This window comes from Schistocerca piceifrons, chromosome 1 (genome assembly GCF_021461385.2).
Source record: "Schistocerca piceifrons isolate TAMUIC-IGC-003096 chromosome 1, iqSchPice1.1, whole genome shotgun sequence".
NCBI classification, from domain to species: Eukaryota; Metazoa; Arthropoda; class Insecta; order Orthoptera; family Acrididae; genus Schistocerca; species Schistocerca piceifrons.
In genome coordinates, this window is record NC_060138.1 from 629,972,795 (window position 1) to 629,993,210 (window position 20,416).

The 20,416-nt window shown below is 37.0% G+C and overlaps 1 protein-coding gene across 2 annotated transcripts in view; it reads right to left on the reverse strand.

Annotated features, from left to right (window-relative positions):
* The window catches only part of LOC124804724 (DNA polymerase epsilon subunit 2), a 120,820-nt gene that overhangs the window by 13,878 nt on the left and 86,526 nt on the right, over positions 1–20,416 (reverse strand). For both annotated transcript variants that reach the window (XM_047265019.1, XM_047265008.1), the window contains exons 4-5: positions 11,829–12,054; positions 11,277–11,398 (exon numbers count right to left, since the gene is read on the reverse strand). In XM_047265019.1, the coding sequence (XP_047120975.1) occupies positions 11,277–11,398; positions 11,829–12,054 (348 nt within the window). The remainder of the gene's footprint in view (positions 1–11,276; positions 11,399–11,828; positions 12,055–20,416) is intronic.

Sequence of the window (20,416 nt, forward strand, 5' to 3'; positions counted from 1 at the left end):
TTTTGTAATTGGAATTAATCGTCTGATGATTGTACCAGATGGTAAATTACAGCATCATCTGCAAACAACCTGAGGGAGCTGCTCAGATTATCACTTAGATCATTTATATAAATCAGGAACAGCAGAGGGCCTACGACACTACCTTGTGGAATGCCAGATATCACTTCTGTTCTACTCGATGATTTACCGTCTATCACTACGATCTGTTACTTTTCTGAGAGGAAATCACGAATCCAGTCATACAACTGAAACGATACTCCATATGCATGCAATTTGATTAATAGTTGCTTGTGAGGAATGGTATCAACAGCGTTCTGGAAATCTAGGAATATGGAATCGATCGGAGATCCCTTGTCGACAGCACTCATTACTTCATGGGAATAAAGAACTAGCTGTGTTGCACAAGAACGATATTTTCTGAATCTGTGTTGGTTATGTATCAATAAGGCATTTTCTTCAAGGTGATTCATATTGTTCGAGTACAGTATATGCTCCAAAATTCTACTGCAAATTGAGGTCAGTGACATGGGTCAGTAATTCAATGAGTTACTCCTATTTCCTTTCTTGAATATTGGTAAGACCTGTGCTACTTTCCAGTCTTTAGGAACAGACCCTTCGTCAAGTGAACGATTGTATACGACTGCTAAGAAAGGCGCTAGTGTCTGCATAATCTGAAAGGAACCTGATTGGTATACCATCTGGACCGGAAGACTTGCCTTTCTTAAGTGATTTGAGTTGTCTCACAACACCTAAGATATCTACTTTTATGTCACTCATGCTAACAGCTGTTCTGGTTTCGAATTCTGGAATATTTACTTCGTGTTCTTTTGTGAAGGAATTACAGAAAACTGTATTTAGTAACTCCGCTTTAGTGGCATTACCATCGGTAACATTTCCATCGCTATCACGCAGTGACGGTATTGACTGTTTTTTGCCACTGGAGTACTTTACATACGACCAGAATCTCTTTGGGTTTTCTACGATATTTTGAGACAATATTTCATTGTGGAAACTATTAAAAGCATCTCACATTGACGTCTGCACTAAATTTCGAGCTTCCGTGAAACTTAGCCAGTCTTGGGGATTTTGCATTCTTCTGAATTTGCCATGCTTTTTTCGTTGCTTCTGCAACAGTGTTCTGACGTGTTGTGTGTACCATGGTGGGTCAGTCCCGTCTCTTATTAACTCATGCGGTATGAATATATCTATTGCTGTTGATATTGTATCTTTGAATTTGAACCATATCTGGTCTACACTTACATAATTAGCTTGCAAGGAATGGAGACTCTCTCTTAGGAAGGCATCAAGCGAATTTTTATCTGCTGTTTTAAATAGATATATTTTGCGTTTATTTTTAGTGGTTTTGGTTGATATGGTTTTGAGCCTTGCTACAATGACTGTGTTCACTAATCCCTGTATCCGTCATGACGCTCTCTATTAGATCAGGATTATTTGATGGCTTTATTAAGAAAGTGAGGAACTGTTTCCTGGTTAGTCTTTTTTAGCTCCTTGCTGCTGATCAGATGAGGTACAGAGTGAGTGTCAGGATCTAACCTTCCAACATTCAAAGTAACCACATATCGACCTTGTCTGTCAGTTGTCTCATGGACAGAGAGATCCACATGTATGAATCGCCTATATCTTCCCTTATCCTGCTCAATGTATTTTCATATAAAGTATTTAAACAGCTCTTTCTCAGTGTGGATTCTGATGGAATACTTCGGTGACAGTATTTCTCTAGAAAACTTTTGAACTGGCTATTTTCAACTGCATTTAATGGTATGTTTGCTGCAACAATGGCTCGACACAGGTCAAGATGAAGTTCATTTTTGTTTGTTGCTTTTGGTTTAGTCACAAACTTTTGTTTCAAGTTTGATTTATTTTTTAAATTTGCCTGGTTTTAAATTCCGGCAAACAAGCTGACTTAAATGCGACCTCTGTTCAGAACGTACCTAAAACAAAAAGAAATGAGAAATACTTTGTTGAAGAATTTACGTACGGGATCTGCTTGGCAAAATTAATCAACATTAAGGGTTTAGAAACAATATTTTTGCATTCCCATGTCACTGGTCAAAATGAACTTGGGAAAAACAGTGGCATTACTGTTCTCTGAGTGGGCATAGAAGATAAAAGGTTAACATTTTACTTACGTCTTTGTTGCACACATTACAGGGAATAACTCTTCCATCTGAAGAGAAATCAGGAAATTCTTGTAACCACTGACAAATCAGAGATGATTTGGTGTTGCCTACTTTCGGCATGCTTCACATTCCACAAATACACTGTCACTGCGAAATATTTCACTACATCCAAGCAGCACGCTGACCGACTGACTGAAGACAGGGCAGGTGTTTTAAACAGGCTGTTCCAACAGGGTATGGAGGCGCCAGAGGCAGATCACAAGGCTCCTCAGTGCCCTGCCGGCCCATTTGACGATAAACAGTGAGCAACAACACTCTGTGGGGCAGGGCGGGCTGTGTACGCTGTCTTCGTCTCACTCACGATTGGCGTTTATGTGTGCAAACAAACCGGTTATCATTCAGTTACTGTTTTCTAAGTAGATGGTAAGACCAGAAGAGTAGTTTTAGTCATACAAATTTTATTTGACTGGATATTTAAAAATTAGATACTTTCAGGTTCTAACATGAAATTAGGCATTTTTAGGATTTTAAAAAATGAGGTATAATCAGGTTCTAACATGAAATTAGGCATTTTAGGTACTATAAAATGACGATTTTAAATAAAATATTTGTGTAATTCTTAGCTGGGAAGACCACGAGAGAATGTTAGTCATAAAAAATTTTATTTAATTGTATTTTTTTAAATTTAGGTACAGTCAGGTACTAACCTGAGATTAGGTATTTTTAGGTGCTATAAAGATAGCGTTTTCGATGGTAAATTGGTGTAATTCGTGTAAGTAAAACTTTTATTGCCTTTATTTAATGAGGAACAACATAGGTTATTACCTAAAATTCAAGGTCCAGTCATGACCTTTCCTACCAAAGGAATTGTCTTTGCTTTCTTTGGTGGCGGAGAATCAGCATGTTTCCACTGCTTTGACTGTTGTTTTGTCTCTGGGGTATAGTAGTGCACCCAAATTTCATCTGTGGTCACAAACCGGCGGAAAAAACCTTGTTTGTTTCTCCTAAAACGGCCAAACATTGTTCTAGTATGTCATTCTCATGCTTTTTTGATCAGTGTCAAGAGTCATGGCACTCAACTTGCAGGTAATTTTTTCATTTCTAATTCTTCAGTTAAAATATGATATACCCTTTCAAATGACATCTGGCTAGCACAAGCATCTTTATGCACTTTCAATCGGCGATCCTCCTTGCCCATTTTGTACACTTTTGCAATGATTTCTGGAGTAGAGACGCGAGTAAAACAAACAGAGCCACGTCACCACCGCAGCTCATCTTCCAAGAGCACTGACGTGGCACGTGTTTACAGGCAACAGCCCAATGAATATCACACATGAACAACTCGTTGCATTAGTGCTGACCTCTCATGGTGATTCTGAGAAACTTTTCACACCACCCTCGTATATCTTGCAATTTCTCACTTCCTTCCATCCTAATTATTGTATAATGTTAACAATTGGACTACAGAAAGACAACCACCTACTTTTTCATGATGTGCTGCTTAACAGAAGCTCCAACAGTTACAGTTTCTATTGGATAATGGTGAGACTGTAACTTCAGCTCTGTACATCAAACCTTCACCATCCATTCAGAGGATTTCACACTGAATGCCCTGGTGCACAAGGATTATGGCAAACAGAGAGAAGGCAAACACTAAGAATTACAATGCCTAAAATTGTTTTACAAAGTAATGGGCACTCTGAGCCACAAAAAGAGAGGCAGTGTAGCAAACGACTCTTGCTGTGTTAGAGACAAGAGCAGAAAAAAAATAATCAAGGGCTGATATACAGGACCATTTCAGAAGTTCGCACCCTGTAAGATAGAACTGAGAAAATAATTTATTTTGCAAAATACCTTCTATATAATCTCCATTTTTGCTTATGACAATTTCTCAATGTTTGGCAACTTCCGTATTCTGGAGAGGGCACCTTCATTGTTGAACTGTCTAATTACTCGGGTCACCTCACTGGATGACTATCAGTTGTATATCAAAAAGTTTTCCACTGGAGCTGTTCCTTCGATTTGGAATTAAATCAAAGTTGGTGTGCTCACATCAGGACTGTATGGTGGGTGGGGAAGTATTTCCTATCCATATTTGTTGAGCATTTCTCTCACTGGTAAGGCAATATGCTGTCTTGCATTATTGTGCAAAAAGAGGACAGCAGCTGCAAGCGTGTCAGGTCTTCTTTTGCAGAAACGACCTGCAGTACGGGCCTGTTACGTGGGTCCCGTGGGGCACTATTTGTAGCTATGACTCCATTCATGAAATACACCAAGATTATCATCAGTTCAGGCATTGAGAGTTGGAACTTTTCTATGGAGGCAACTGAGACTTCAGTTCCGGCTCAAAATCTCATATCTATATTTCATCAAGGGCAACAATCCTATTTATAAAATTTTAGAAACCGTGCTCCTTCTGTTTGATAACAATAAAGCAATTCTTCTGTGATTCCTTTGTGGCCTGCTTTCTGCTCTTCACCCATATCCTGTGGAATCCATTTTGCAGCAACTTTTCAGTTATAATTCTTTAAACTGAAGTGACAGACATTTTGGCATCATATGCAATTTCTTCATATTTTTTGGTGAACCTCCCTCAAAATGTCTTTAATAATAAACTGTCTGTTGCAGTTTATGGCCTTCCACTTTTTGCATTGTCCTCAGTGCTTACCCAACCTTCATGGAAACAAGCAGATCACAGTGATACTGTGCTACTATCCACTATACTATCTGCACACACCTCTCTTGATACGTTGTGAATTTCCATTGGGTTCTTTCCATGCAATGACTTGATTCTGATGTAGGTACTCTGATAACTACATTTGATCAGACCTAACTTGTACAAGTCCAGTATAAACATGATGTCCAATATGGATCATGCCCAAGAACAAAAATGTCAGCTTTTTAAATAAAAGATAAACTATGCCTCCAAATACTTTGCTTGTACAGCATGTTGGGTGAAGCCAGTTCATTATGACAGCTGAAGAAAGGTGTATAGAGCTTCACCAAAACACCAAACTGAATCTTCAATTACGTGGTCTTTTCAAAGCAGCAAACTAGAAACACTTAATAAAGTCTTACTAATCATTGTCTCCAACAGAGTGAGAAGTTTTGAGGAAGCAGACAGGCAGAGTATGGAATGCTGCAACCCAGAGAAAATGAACAACCACATATAAAGGAGCACTCAGCATTGGGAATTAACTCCATTACAAGTAACAGCAAATGGAGATAAACACGCTGTTGCCTAGATTTCAACAGCATTATAATCACATCTGAGACCATTGCTCATAGCACCTGAAAATGAAAACTGTAGCCACCCTTTAAATACTTGGTGTGGTGCGACACCACATTCATTCAGAATAGCATGTTTACACTTATACTTCTTCCTCTCAAGCTGGTGAAAGCTGTGCATGTAAAAACATTGTTTATGCATATTTGAGCAAAGAACTTTCCACTGTGTGCGCTGTGGTTTGACGATGTATGTACAGATGTGGTGAAAGAAGTGTGAGCACAGAATGTTGTCAAGACACTTTGGCATCGCAGCTTGGCCATGTCTTGGATGGTACAAAGCAAGAAGAGCTGGCGATAATGACAAGGCCCAGAAACAGTTGAATAAAGCTTAGCAAAAATATTATTCTTTTCTGAAATTCTGTACAGGAATTATTATATGTAATGATTAATGCAAATTGTGGATTGAAAGCAGACCTGTCCATCCACATTTGTAAACATTCTAATATATTATAAAATACAGAAGAGTTACTGAAAGACATTTACCTCACTTAATAGCTTGCATAGTTCAGAGCTCTCTTACAGTCCTGAACCTTCTTCAGAATGTGAAGTAGTCTTGTGGCAATGCAGAGCAGGTCCACTTAGACCAGCTACAGAACTTGGAAGGGGGAAGCTGATTCCAGCTGAATGCTTGAAAGTGTAAAAAATCTTTTGCTTTTACTGTCAAATTCTTTTGGATAATCTGATGGTGCTACGAAGTCCAACGGCGAACCTGGACATGACTACTATGTTATAGTTTGAAACCTTATCCGTCCTTATTTGGGTTCTGCCAAATTATTCCAATAAATGCTAGGATGAGGCCCACTTATAGGCTGTGGTATACTTTTTCTCATCATTTATTACAAATTGTGAAATGAAGTCAATTATTAAGCAGTAGTATAAAATAGCGTGAAATGGGACTAATCCTGGGAAAAAGTTCCAATGCAATTTCTTTCTCTTACTTTCAAAGTACGCTGTTATCCTCATTGTAAAAGAATTCGTTAGTCCAAAAATTTTTATGTTACACTGGCAACATAGTTTTGCCAGTTGTTCATTTCTTCTAAAAATTAGAATCTCTCAAATATCAGTGACGGTAAGCAGTGATTGTGTTTACAGCCTGAAGTCATTTCATTCCTGATCTTCTATCTTTTGGTGAGTGAAGGCATTAAAAAACTAATAGCACTTGTATTAAAATTCATATTTTTATATATATATATTTAAGGTTTTTCAGGATGTTAATAACTTGAAAATTGAGTTATTACGGACACGGTTCGGAAGCAATGTCAGGTCATTTCCTGTACCATTTTTGTCCTTAGGAACTCTTATTCTTATGCATACTATATACTTAAACAGCATTTCTTGATGCTTGTATAATTCTGAGGCCTAGATAATATACATCTCTTTAGGTTAGACCTACATGAAACAGTGCTAAGGCATTAAAAAAGGAGGTCATCACCTTGTTGATGAAGACACTATGAAGAAGGCTCCTGATGCTGTTTCTAGAGGAATGACCATAAGAAAAGATGGATAACAGTTCAAAATGTCTAAATCAGTGCTTTTTTGCTACATGAACAAAAAATTATGGGTACCAAGGTGAAATAAGTTTTAAGAAGGAGGGCACCCAAACTGTTCTTTCCATAGCTACTGAAGATGAAGCTATTAGATGTTTAGTGAAGGGCTATGAATGGGGATATCAACTTAGTGCTTTTAACTTAAGTTATTTTGTAAAACACTTCCTTGAAAAAGACGGCAGAATTGTAAAATGTTTTAAAACCATTTTCTGGGAGGGACTCGACCAGACAGAAGGAAAAACTGTCACAATGGATGCCCCAAATTTATTAAGCGAAGTTGGGGAGGCGTTTCACTAAAAACTGTGAATATTACTTTTTTAAGCTCAGATAAATATGTTAATGGCACCTCATCAGGTGCAATAATTAATTAGGATGAGACAGCTCTTTTAGATTATATTGGTCAATGTGAACTAATTTTAAAGAAACACTGTTAGTACATAGAACGAATAATGAACCAAAGTAAAAGTAATGTGTCAGTAATAATTTCAGCTACTGCCTCTGCAAAATTATTACCTCCGTACTTCATTTACATCACTACATATTTGTACGACTTGTGGTGTGAAAACTGGAACTTTCTGAAACCTTATTAAACCTGTTTGGATGGACAGAAGCATTTTTCTAGACTGGTTCCAAAGAGCTATAGCCTCTTCTCATAGAATTGAGGAGCAAAAATGTTGTTATAGGTGATAATTTGAGTTCATATTTGTCTCCAGCCATGGTAAAACTATGTGAAGAACTCAACATTACTTTTGTGTGTCTTCCAGTGAACTCCACACACCCAACTTGGCCTTTACATATCGCACTATTCCTGCCAATGAAATGGAACTGCTTGAAAATCCCAAACCAATGCTAATACATCTGATGAACGAATTTTTCCATCACCTCCGAAAAGAGCACTTCATATGATGGCCAAATCCCTAGAACACGATATAAAATCACGATTTAATAAGGTGGGCATACGTCCTTTAAACAGAAATAGAGTTTTAGATTTGCTGTCTCCTGAACCCGAAGACAAAAATGACAATGAAAAGGATTCTTCTGAAAGAAATGTGTTATGATCAAGAAGACATTATGGCCAAAAAGTCCCATAAAACAAGCTGAATGTTCCTGTTGGGCGAAGTATTACGCTCGACGAATTCAAGAGCAGTTACAAAGAATATTCTGATACTGAAGTGGAAGATACTGATGGTGTCCATGATGTCACTGATGAAGATACTGAACCAAATGGTATAAATAAGTCTTTCCTTAGAAGCAAGCTGGGACAAGGTGAATTTTTATTACAATACAGAGATCAAAACACATAGATGAAAAGTCTTGGGAAAATTTTCAGATGATAGGTACATTAGAACTTTTCTTAACAAAACAGATTAAAATCCCCCCCCCCTTTTCACTCCACCCTCAAACGTACCTGATTAGTATGAATGCAAGAAAGCAGATGCAACAATTCTCCAAAATCTGAAGTGCCACAATGGGCATTATATGTTCAGTGAAAACACTTGCTAAAAGTATGTATTTTTCATAATGTATTTATAAGTTTTTAATATTTACTGTAATTTTTATTAGTTGAAATAAAATATTTCATTTATATTTGTCTTTTAAAGACCTGCTTTACTTCCTATTAAGCACACAATGGCATTGTCCCTGTTGACTCCTTTACTGGGAATGAATAGACATAGTGATATGAAAAAATATACAAATTCTATTATGAGTAGTGAACAAAAATTGCCATACATAACGACTATCTTCACAATAGGACTTTGTAAGGTATAGGATACAAATACTAAATAAAATATTGTTGCAAAGTTATTACAAAAAAACTTTACGAATCATCCCTAATTGCCCTATTTTACAATCTATTAATATTATTGTCATACTCTGAATTCACAGTCAAATTTCTAACACTTTTTCATCATAGTTAATTCTTGCTATCTTATTAAATGTTCACTGACCTTATCATTTACACAAAGCCTGATAAAATAAAAATACATTTTATACATAGGGATCTTCTTTCAACTGGTTCCTAAATAAAGTTGCTGACCGCCTTTTATTCTATATCAGGATTTGCAAATTCAACACTGCTTGTTTGATGAAGGTTAACTATCCTGGATATATGCATTTTGCAACTATATGTTACTTAATTTAAAGTGAAACTAACTCCCTGAATAAGTTTTCGTAGGTTGAGTAAGTATATTGTCTTAAGGCATTCATGTAGATGAGAATAATTCTAAGTCAGCTGGGAATACAGACCATTTGCGAGTTTTTAGTTTTAATGACATAGTTGTTCTGCTGCTGTTGGTCTACTAAAAGTGAGAAAGTGAGCATTTCATTTTCAAGACTATGTTTCTTCACACACACACACACACACACACACACACACACACACACACACACAAAAGACAGACAGAGAGTGACCCAAAATTTTCATCATCCATTTATTAAAATAATTATGTTCAAGGTAAACATCACAAATTTCTTTCTACATGGAAAGTAATTTACTTTCAATATGCAAAGAGGAAGGATGTTTTACAATTATGCCATGACAATTAATATCAAAATTAAGGTTACAAAACTATGCATGAATAAACAGATAATTCACAATTCTTATTCGATTTCCTTGCTCTCTCCCTGTCCTCTCTCCCCCAAATATAGTGTGTCCATGTTTTGTTAATACCTTTGGGGGCGGGGATGGGGGGGGGGGGGGAGGGGGGGGGGGATATTGAGGGAATGTGCAGCTTAAGACTGAGATATAGCAATAAAATTTCAAAGTTCAAACCATATGATGGGCACAGAAATGTTGAGAGTGCTGGACAAAGTGGCTCAATGTCATGTAAAAACAGGGTACAAACCTGAAACAGAATTACTGGACCCCACATTGTAAGTAGAAGGAGAGAACAATTCAGCTTCCTGGCCCCTGATCACAAAAAGATGTTTGTATTGTCAAAAAATTGAAAGGATAGGCAGAAAAGATTGTTAATCCACAAGAGCTATATTGTATTTTGATTCGTTGCACGTTATATGCTTTTTTAAATTCAAAGACATCATAAACATACAAAACATTTTACAGTAAAACTAATTTTCTGTTCCTGCCTTTTAAGATCGTTTTTGTCAGTCCCAATGGTAGTCCTGTTCTCTCAACACAATGTTATCCCATCAGTAACAATTCCGTGTTACAACATTTCCTGCATTTTAAGTTTTCTTTGATGCTGTCAAGACCTTTAACATTGATTTTTACACAGATTTCTGCAAAAGTGCAGCATATTCCTGCTCAAAGTCAGTTATTGATCATGTAATGCAACGTTAGTGCTGTAAACCAGATTTTCATTGTTGGCGTGTTAGGTCACGGCTGCCTGTATTGTTAGTTCGGAGTATTTGGAAGAATGTAAAGTACACTGAGTCACTGTCTTAATGATAATCACAATCTGAAGACAGTGACTAGTAGTAATCTTCCTCCTGCTCATTGCATTGTATTATAACTGTTTTAATTTAATTTCACAGTCATTTATACAAATAAACACTGCTTTTGAAGATAGCCATCTCTATAATGGGTTTTCACAAATCGCTGCTACTTCCACGTGAAATACACTAATCCATACTAGGCACGCAATCTTACTTTGGTACAACCTGACGTTAGACATTAACTTTCCTCCTCAAGATACTCCGTAACATGATGACAATTGCCACCCTGGTTTTCACCCAAGGCTTCCCTGAGCCAAGTGACTTTGGTAGCAACAAGCAAGTGGATTTCCTGCCTATTGTTCTCGGTTTACAAAGACTGCCAACTTTAGTGTTCTAACCAGTATTGTGTTACAAGTTTTATTTACCATAATTTTATAATGATTATCAATAATAAATCTCACATTAGAACATGAATATCTTTTTAATGTGGTTTCACACAAGACTTTTGCTACCGTGTTTTATTTAGAGCATTTACACGATTGCAACAAAGTGGGAAACCAGCCCGAATGTTTGTGTGTTTCAGCACTGCTGCTTTGTATACTGTGGAGAGAAAAATAGAGCTAATTGCTGCTAGAAACAAACAAAAACAATTAATTACTTCAGACTTTTTAAATAAGCAAAATTTAAATTGTTTTCATTTGATATTTTGAATGATAGAAAAGGTGTTGCCTATACTTTCTTATATTTTACACTTTCTTGCATTTTAGTTTCCTTGTTACTCACTATTTGTGTGCACTGTTTATTTTCATTTATTTCCTTTGTAAGTTGTGTGATTTTCTTGCTCTGGTCCTTTTTTCTCACATCTGAAACCTAAAGATTCAGTACAAACTCCATTCATAATTACCTGCTAATTCTAGAAGATTCTGGTGGTGGAAATCCCATGCCATTTACATGAAATACTCTGTCTTCATACCAACCTTCTGCCAGCACAAAGCAGCCTTCTACATGTAAACCAGTATGATATCTCTGGCACACTTTCAGTCAAGAAAAATTGCAGTGTTTTCCAGTTGCAAGTCAACATAAGTTAAAATCCCAGTTACATTACATGCTTACAAGAATACTCCAGTTCTTATCATTTTTCTACATAAAAGAAGCTGAAAACCCTTAATTGCTTATACTTGTGGCATAATTTTGTTTAACTTATTGTCAAAAGTCAGTGGTCAATGACATTTACCCATAAATGAAAAAAACAACATTTTTTATGGACGCTAAAGCACTGTGCTGATTAAAATTATGCAGAAAGTAGCACACCAGAGATAATGAAAATGTTTAGAAATTAACTCTTGGTCAGAAAGATGAAACATTTTAGACTAAAAACAAGAGAACATCTACAGTTAAAGTAGAGCATTATTTATTACTATATTTATCATGTCTCACAGCAATCAGTAAAGGATACAGTTTCAGACAAATCTAACTGCAGAGTTCCAGTTGTATCTTCCAGATAATACTTTCCTTCTTTCAGCTGTGTCAGTAAGCCCATTACAACAGCATCATCCACTTTTCGGCTAGAGCTAAGGAAGTAGTCTACAGGCCTTAAAGTGAATTTCTGTGTCTCATTTGATCCAACAGCTGAAGGTGTAAATAGTTCATGGCGAGCTGTGCGTTGATGGAGCAATATATACCTAGAAGACAATTAACAAGCATGCCATTAATAACAAAAATATGTATTTATGGTAATGGAAAGTCCTTGGTGGAATATAAATAATTTAGGGAGTAAAAGTAGCAGCTCATGGAACAGTTTAGGCAAATGCACCTGTGTCCCTAATCATCACCTATACACCAACATCCCCCACGCAGATGGTCCTGTCCCTATCAAATGCTACCTCTTTCAGCACCCTTCCAGCTGCAATCCCAGTACCTCGTTCCTTATACACCTTACTAATTACACCATCAAAAACAGCTACTTCTCCCTTAAGAGGAAGATATACAAAAACCTCTGTGTCACAAACATGGGCACTCACGTTGTACCCTCTTATGTTAAACTGTTATGGGTTCTACAGGAAACCATCCTAGTCACCCAAAACACCAAAACCTTTGTCTGGTTCAGATTCATGGATATCTCCTTTATGATCTGGAACCAGGACCAAGTTGTTATCCACATTCCTCCAAATCCTTAATAATTTCTCTCCCACCCACTTCACCTGGTCTCCCTCAACCTGTCTGACTGTTGACTTTCACCTCTCGTAATGTCCGCATCCAAACCTTTACCCATATAATGCCCACTAAACATCAACTGTACCTGCTTTTTGATAGCTGCCATCCACTCTACACCAAAAAGTCACTCCCACATACCGTAGTCTGGCCAGCAGTGAACAGTGCATTTGCAGTTACGAACAATCCTTTGCTGTAGTATATTGAAAAGCCTTTACAGACGGGGATTAATCCCAAAACTAGTCTGCGGACAGTTTTCCCATGCCACACCCACATCTGCCACTAATTGTCTGACCACAAACAGTTGCAGAGGAGCATCTTTCCCATCACCCAATATCTTCCAAGACTGGAACAACTGAACCATCTCCTTTGTCAGAGCTTCAACTAATTATCAAGTCCGGAAATAAGGAAAACCCTTCCCACCTCTCCTAAAGAAATTTTCCACAACCAGCAGGCAGCCACGTACCCAAGGACACAGTTGGACAGGAGTGGGGAAACTGCTAACATGTGCGCAGACAAGCAGCTGGTCCCACAGCCTATCAGGGCTCCCTGAAGGGTTGCCTATCCAAACTAAACCCACCCATGCAGGGAGCAGAGGGACCTGCCCTAGTTTATCTTTAAGCCACATCCACTCCCAACATCTTGCCACATGGGCCGTACCCCTGTGGAGAACTGGGTGCAAGATCTGTATGATACACCCACCATGGCATCCTACTCCAGTTCTGTTGCAGGTCTGCCCTGTTCTACATGGACATAACCAGGATTTTGTCAAATGGGGGTCTGATTTGTTAAAGAGGACCTCAAAAAAGACTCACGTTTTCATTTATTCTTGAAATTTCCATAAAGAACGATTAACTATTTTACTTGACAATGACCCCAGTTTTCAAGAAGCGTAGATATAATCTGATTTCTTAGGAGTGCTGTATTTTGACATACCACGAAGACGTGGTTAACCTCCAATCTCCCTTCAACCTCCAAGGACATTCACATTCATCTACTTTCAGCCTGGACTTGAACTGAGGAAGTGATCAGGAACAGATGAGTGCTAATGTTTTGGGACTCCATGATTATTAATGACAGGACTTTTGGAATAAAAATATGTCTGTTCAACAGAGAAGCTAGAACAATTTTTGGTGGCAAAAATGCAAAAAATCCAGAATAATTCAACCTTACTTCTCGCAATGTAAGGAAGAGCATTTTTTGCATTAATGACTGTCCCAGCAGACAAATACAAGAGCCTAAATGTGGATAATTTGGATTATTATTTCTTTATCATGTGGGTCTTAGTATTGGGAGTCTCCAAAGAGATGCCCGGCTTGCCTTCAATGCAGCACTTTTCATTTAAGGAGATGGGCTGCATCTTTAATGGAATTGGAATCTTTTTACAAAGAAAGATATTCAGAAAAAAACCACAGGAAACCATTTTCAGCAGCCCAAGTTGCAGAGCTACCCCAAGTTGGTGAAGAATTTGGAAAAAACTGATTGTTGTACACTGTTTTAAAAGAAAATAAAATGGATCGCAACAAACGATTGAATTCTGACATTGAATGTTTTTCCCTCAACTGTGCAATCATTTGTTAGTGCATGAATGCTGACATATTTTAAGATTTAATTGTGCATTGAACTGCTGGCTTCAGTTATTACAATATGACAACAGATCTTGGATGAAACGGGGAAGGAGGAATGCAGAGCACGGTCGGCTCAGAAAAATTCAAGCAGCCCGCTGAAAAAAAATCTTTTAGAAACACACAAGTCCAGTGCTAACATTAAACAGCTACAGATATGTCACAATGTTAGCAGATGAATCAAAATCTGATTTTCTTCTTCTTTCTTGTTACAAACTTATCCGTAATTAGAAACTATCACGACAGCACGCAGAACAAAGGCAATAAACAATATCACGTACATGAAATTCAACTGCAAGTAAGAACTGAACTGATTAACAAAACAACTGAGCTCAAGAAAGAACAACAACTGGTCTTGGCTAAAACAGGGATGGGCGATAGTCTAACGTTTCCGACTTAAAGCATTAGTGTGAATCTGGATTATTTCGGTTTATTCCCTCAAATCACCTTCCACTTCTTTACGAGGTGACTTACTTGGAATTTCCAGCCACTCTTCTTTGCTGGATAGCCGGCAGATGGAAACCCTCTTGTCTTCTTCTCTGTTTAATAACGTTAGGTACAGGAAGTTTTACACTCTTTCTACTTATGAAAAAAGTAGACGTACAAACTTTGCTTTTCATCAGTTAACAATGTATTTGACTTTCATACACAATAAAACTCTCACTTTCAACATAAATATATAACTTCCAGTAAATCCCTCATACAGTCAAACGTCAGAAATAAATTAGTGGCTTTGATACCATAACTTTTCTTAACATAAAACAGAAAATAAATCTTGCCTATAGCAAGGTTACATCAAAAGTTTTCAAGAGTTCGTTTTCAACAGTCTTTGTTTTAGTAACAATAGTCAATGATGCAATAAGCACAGAGCTGCACATAAACTCCATAGTTCTTCCTTACACACTCACTAAAACATCTATGGATTGCCCGACAGATACTTGTCGGTGCCATTCATCTGCCTTGTCTACTTTCTTTCCATGAGTGCTTTTAAACCTGCACATACAAACGTGACACACAGTAGGTAGGATTCTACCATCCCTCACTCATAATCAGAATATTGTGTGTTGGAGACGGCAGAAGGGTGAGAGGTTCTAGAATTTACACAGAAATTCTTAAATCACTACGTATCCCCCCCTCAGATCGAACACACAATATTTTATACATAATCATTATGCAAATAATGTCACTCATAACAACATTTCATATATTAACAGTATACATTTCTTACATATGTTTATATACATACATTTCCTTTCAATAACAATTCTCTGTCCTCTCTTGAACAACCTTTCGCTTTCTGTTTCTCTATTCTTTTCTTATTTTACTTTGTTATTAAGACATGAGCATATACTCGTGGTTTTAGTCAGCTTTACTAATATTTAGGAATTGTGAGAACTCTTTCTTTTCTTTATTTCCTTTTTTTGCCCCAATCGTAAACTTCAGATGTATATGACACATGAGTAATTATTTTCTGGTCCTATCTTTTGTACTACCTATTTCCTAGTGTGCACTATTTTCATTATTTGTAGTTTGGAGGACCTCTGGATGAAATGAAAGTGTGCTTTTGACACTCATTTATTTCCACAAAAAATAATAATGCTAGTTGTTCATAGAACTCACACTTCCCAGAATAATCCCTATAAAATTTGTGACTTTTGTCATGATACTGTCCCCTTCTCCTAGGATCAGCACCTATTCCTTAGGTATGCCTGCCCTTTATACTTATCCTTTCTGAGGAGGCCTCATGGTTCATTACCCTAGTATACATTTCTATGTATACCATAATTAAGTACCTTCTGGTAAAGATATAAATCTATCTTAAGCTTCACATTCATTCTTTAATATATCATTTACTGCCTAGAGTCTTCCTCTACTTATCAACTTCTCTATTTTCAATAGATACTATGTCTACATATACCATTTACATCCCATTATCATTCAATTCATCAGAGTATTTATTACACTGACATTTCTTAATGATCAACATGACTAATTCCTTTCCTACTTTCATTTTCTTTCTTTGCTCATGCCTCTTTCTTATTTATCCATTACTCATTACTCATTACTACTTTATAGTTGTTCGTTATGTACCATTTTTCTTCCATAAACTTATATGCTTTTGTCTCTCTTTGCACATGAGTTCATTGTGCCTATTTTAATCTCTATTTAGAACTGTCACTGTTCTTTGTTTATGTGCACCTCTTCTTATGCACTTTCGATGTACAACCGTCATAGCTTCCTATATATGGGTGCATATTTCCATATGTACACCTATTTTCCCCTACAACAACTGGTGGTTCTCACATCATGACAGGCTTTGTCTTATGTAATTTAATGTTTGTGTAGAAGTGTAGTGGATATGTGTGAATGTCTGATTTTTCGGCCTTCTTATCTAAAGATAAGATTTAGGTTTCTGGTAAACACGGAAAGAAGGAAGGACTTCAGGATTAGAAGTTTGTGAATATGAAAAGAGGGAAAAAATAGACAGGTCCTCAAATGAGAGGTAAGAAAAGAAAAAATAGATGTGGATGCTAGGATCGAAGAAGAGAAAGAAGATAGCTCCAAAGACCGGAAACCCTTTCAATCCCCCTTTCATAGGATCCCTAGCCCTCAGGTAATTGAGTGAGATGCCAGAGGTGGTCTGGTGTTAAATCATCCCCTACAGAATGGACTTCCGACTTTCACCCTTTGAGGCCCCCGACTGAAATCCTAGCAATCCTATGGAAATGGCAAATCATGAAACATAAGGCACACTTGTTTGTGAGGGTTGTTTGAAAGGTGTGATGTGTGTGTGTATCAGTCATGATTTATATGTTCTTGTAAATCATGCTTTTAGCTACAATACCCACCCCTTTCAAAATTTATACAAGCCCTCCCATCTATATCATATCTCAGAAAAGATATAAAATACTCTATACAAAATAGAAAATCTATATACTATGGTATAACAGTTGTTAAGCTAGTCACATCATATTGTATTTTCCACAAATATAATACTCTATTCACTTTATTTCGTCTATATATCACTTTTTTCTATGATTCTCTTTCGTTGTTCTCTATTTTATAGTCATACCCAGTGTTCTAAGCAATAAGATTACAGGATAGTTCTAGATTTTAAAGGAATTCAGTGCAGGAACATTATTTTGGATGAAACACTGAAGACAACTCGGGATCCGACAGTCGTTACTCCACCTGTTAACTCAGAATGTTAACGTCCCTGGGGGATATACAATTTTACATCCTTTACATTGTATCTCCCCTTCTCTAATCCAGTTGTGGGATCTACTAAAAATAATGTCTTAGTATGGATCACCATCTGTACGCGGTACAGTCCCTCATATTTTTGGAAAAACTTGTGAGTCTCTTTCTTCAGAGTCGAGTTGTGAAGATGTTGTTTTATAAGAACCAGGTAATCGACTTGGTACTGAGGTTCTACAGCCTTTTCGTTATGCTTACTTACTCTTTGTAGCACCTTTTCAAACTTGGATAACAATTTGTCAATATTAATCGCTCGATCCCTCTCCGTTTCTATATGTCAATTTAATGTACGAGCGTCTTAAGAGTAATTGTACCCTGCCTGTAGCTTTCTTCACCACAACCAGAGCATTATTCATTACACTGGAACTTTGCTTCCTCCAAACTCACTGGTATTGGATATGGTTTGCAAAAGAATGGAGTGTCACCTTTGATTTTGAACTTACAGATACAGTCGCTGATGTTACCTGGACAATCGGAAAACAACACTTCATACTCCATTAAAATTTTATACAAATCTCGTCTTCATTGATTGGTTAATATTAGGGATTCATTAACTCTGTCTTGTATGTCAGCTTGATGTGTTACTTGATCCACATTATCGATTTTTGGTGATAACTGTGCTGTAGCTGTTAATCGTAGACACTGACACTCAGTTGTTTGTTCCCCAATGTGGCTATTAGTTACAAATTGTGTCCAGCATCTACTGTCCATCTCTATTAATATTCTCTACTGTTAATAGCGTTTAACGAAATAACATATGTCCAATACTACAGTTCACTTGAGTTTCATATTTTACAAGTTTACTTTTTGTTTCCGTTATCCTGATTAAACACATTCCAGTCACTGGCAACAACGGTAAATGCTGTTTAGCCTGTATCGAGTTAAAAAATGCGTTTGAGATGAGTGATACCTCACTCCTCATACCTATAAATGTGTTAATCTCTGAAGTTTCCACTGTCCCTGCTATTATAGGTCGTAGGTTATCAGTAGTTAAGCTTGGTTCTTCAAGTAGCAACCATTCCTTTTTGGGTATTTTGTGTGCAAAATTAACATGCTTATATGGAATAAGGCCTTCTAATATATCTCCACGACCTGGGCCCTGGCCCTGGATCCAGGTTGAACAACGTTTTCCTCATTACTACTTATTTTGGGTTGGTTATCAAAACGAGATACTACATTCCCATTCTGTGTTTTATAATTTTGAGTTGGTTACCAAAACGAGATACTATATTCCCATTCTGTGTTTTATGGTTACTCGGTACAAATTCTTGAGAAGCTAACGGATCTAAATTTGAAGGTGGATCTTTCTTTTGATAATTGTCATTACAACTTTTCTTACTGTGCTGGTGTACTTTTGCTAAGTTTGGCTCATGTTTTTTAAAATTATTTCCGCTATTTATTTTATAGTTTGAACATTCACTTTGGTGTAAAGTTTCGTTGCGGTCCTTATTTATTGCATCAAGTGTGTCAACGAAAGACAACAACTCTTTTATCATTTTCCAACCACTACACAAAATGTCTTTTCTTGCACAGAATGGCAATCGTCTAATTAAAATATGTACTAATCCTTCTTGTTCTTCCATTGGCTTATCTAAAGACTTTGCTCGTGTTAAATGCCAATCGAAATATTTCCCTGTAGCACCCTATTATAATATTTTGGGTCCCATAGATCTGATATTAATTTTTCTTGAGCACTGGCGGACCAGTACTTCTCTTTAAATATCTTTAGAAAGTCTCCCCAAGAGGAAAAATTCTCAATATGTACTGTTCCCCATTCTGAGGCTTCCCCTAGAAGGTACCCCAAAGCAAATTCGATCTTCTTGGAATCTTCCCAATTTTTTGGTAAAGCTTGGTTAAATCTTTTTAAGAAATGGGTCGGATGTACATCTCTGTCCAGCTTAAATTTAGGGAACTGTCTCGATAACCCTGAATTAGCTACCCATTGCAAATAAGTCACTGCTTCACCAGTTAATACAACAGGGTGAAGTTACCCTTTCTTCAACTTTCTCTTGGACATGCTTAAATTCTCTTCACAGGTCGTCCATACCGTTCCTGGTACCACTAAGTTCAGAAGAAGGAATAGGCGATATGTTTCCGGATGTTATTCTCTCGGTAACCTTTCTATCTACAATTTCTTCAAATTGTTCTTCCAAACTAATTACATTTATAATATCAGAGTTAGCCATTTTCTCTTTGAAATTTCTTTCTACATTATCTACCCATGTATTGACACTTGTAATTTACAACTGAATGACTGGCATTAATTGATTATGCTTATCTACACTCTCTTTCAAATGATTCAACCCCTGCCTTACATCATTATACTTAACATTGTACATATTTCCAAAAGATCCTAACTTTTCAGTAACTTCGGATTCTACATTATTACATCTGCTCTCAATGTTAAGTTCTGGACATTTTCGATAAATCTTGAAAAGTGTTACTCTGTTTCTGACTACGGTCGGTAAACATATGATTTATATGAGTGGTCAAAGAAATTGTCAACTCGTTCTTTAAACCTACTTTTAAATTCTTATTGTGTCAAACTCAGACTTCGAAGCACCCACGCCTTTGCACAGATTACTAAATTCTTTGCTTTGAGAGTCGACTTTGGCGTTTAACAAACCTAAATTTGTCGTTTGAATATTTAGTGTTTTCCTCTGAACATTTAAAGCTTCACTCTGGGTATTTAATTGAGAATTTAATGAGTTTAACTCAAGACTCTGAGCTTCGATTAAATTTTATCAACTCAGCCCAGTCAGGCACTTCTTTGCTAATTTTCAAGGCCATAGCTGGGTCTTGAGTTTCCCCAACCTGTTGTATATTTTCCATGTTCACTCAATAGTATCTTCTACAACTTTGTACTAAAGCAATCGAGTTTTTTTTTTCACGCTCACCTGGCGTAGAATTCACGATGCAGAGCTGAGTGGATGTGGAGGCAGGTCAGCAC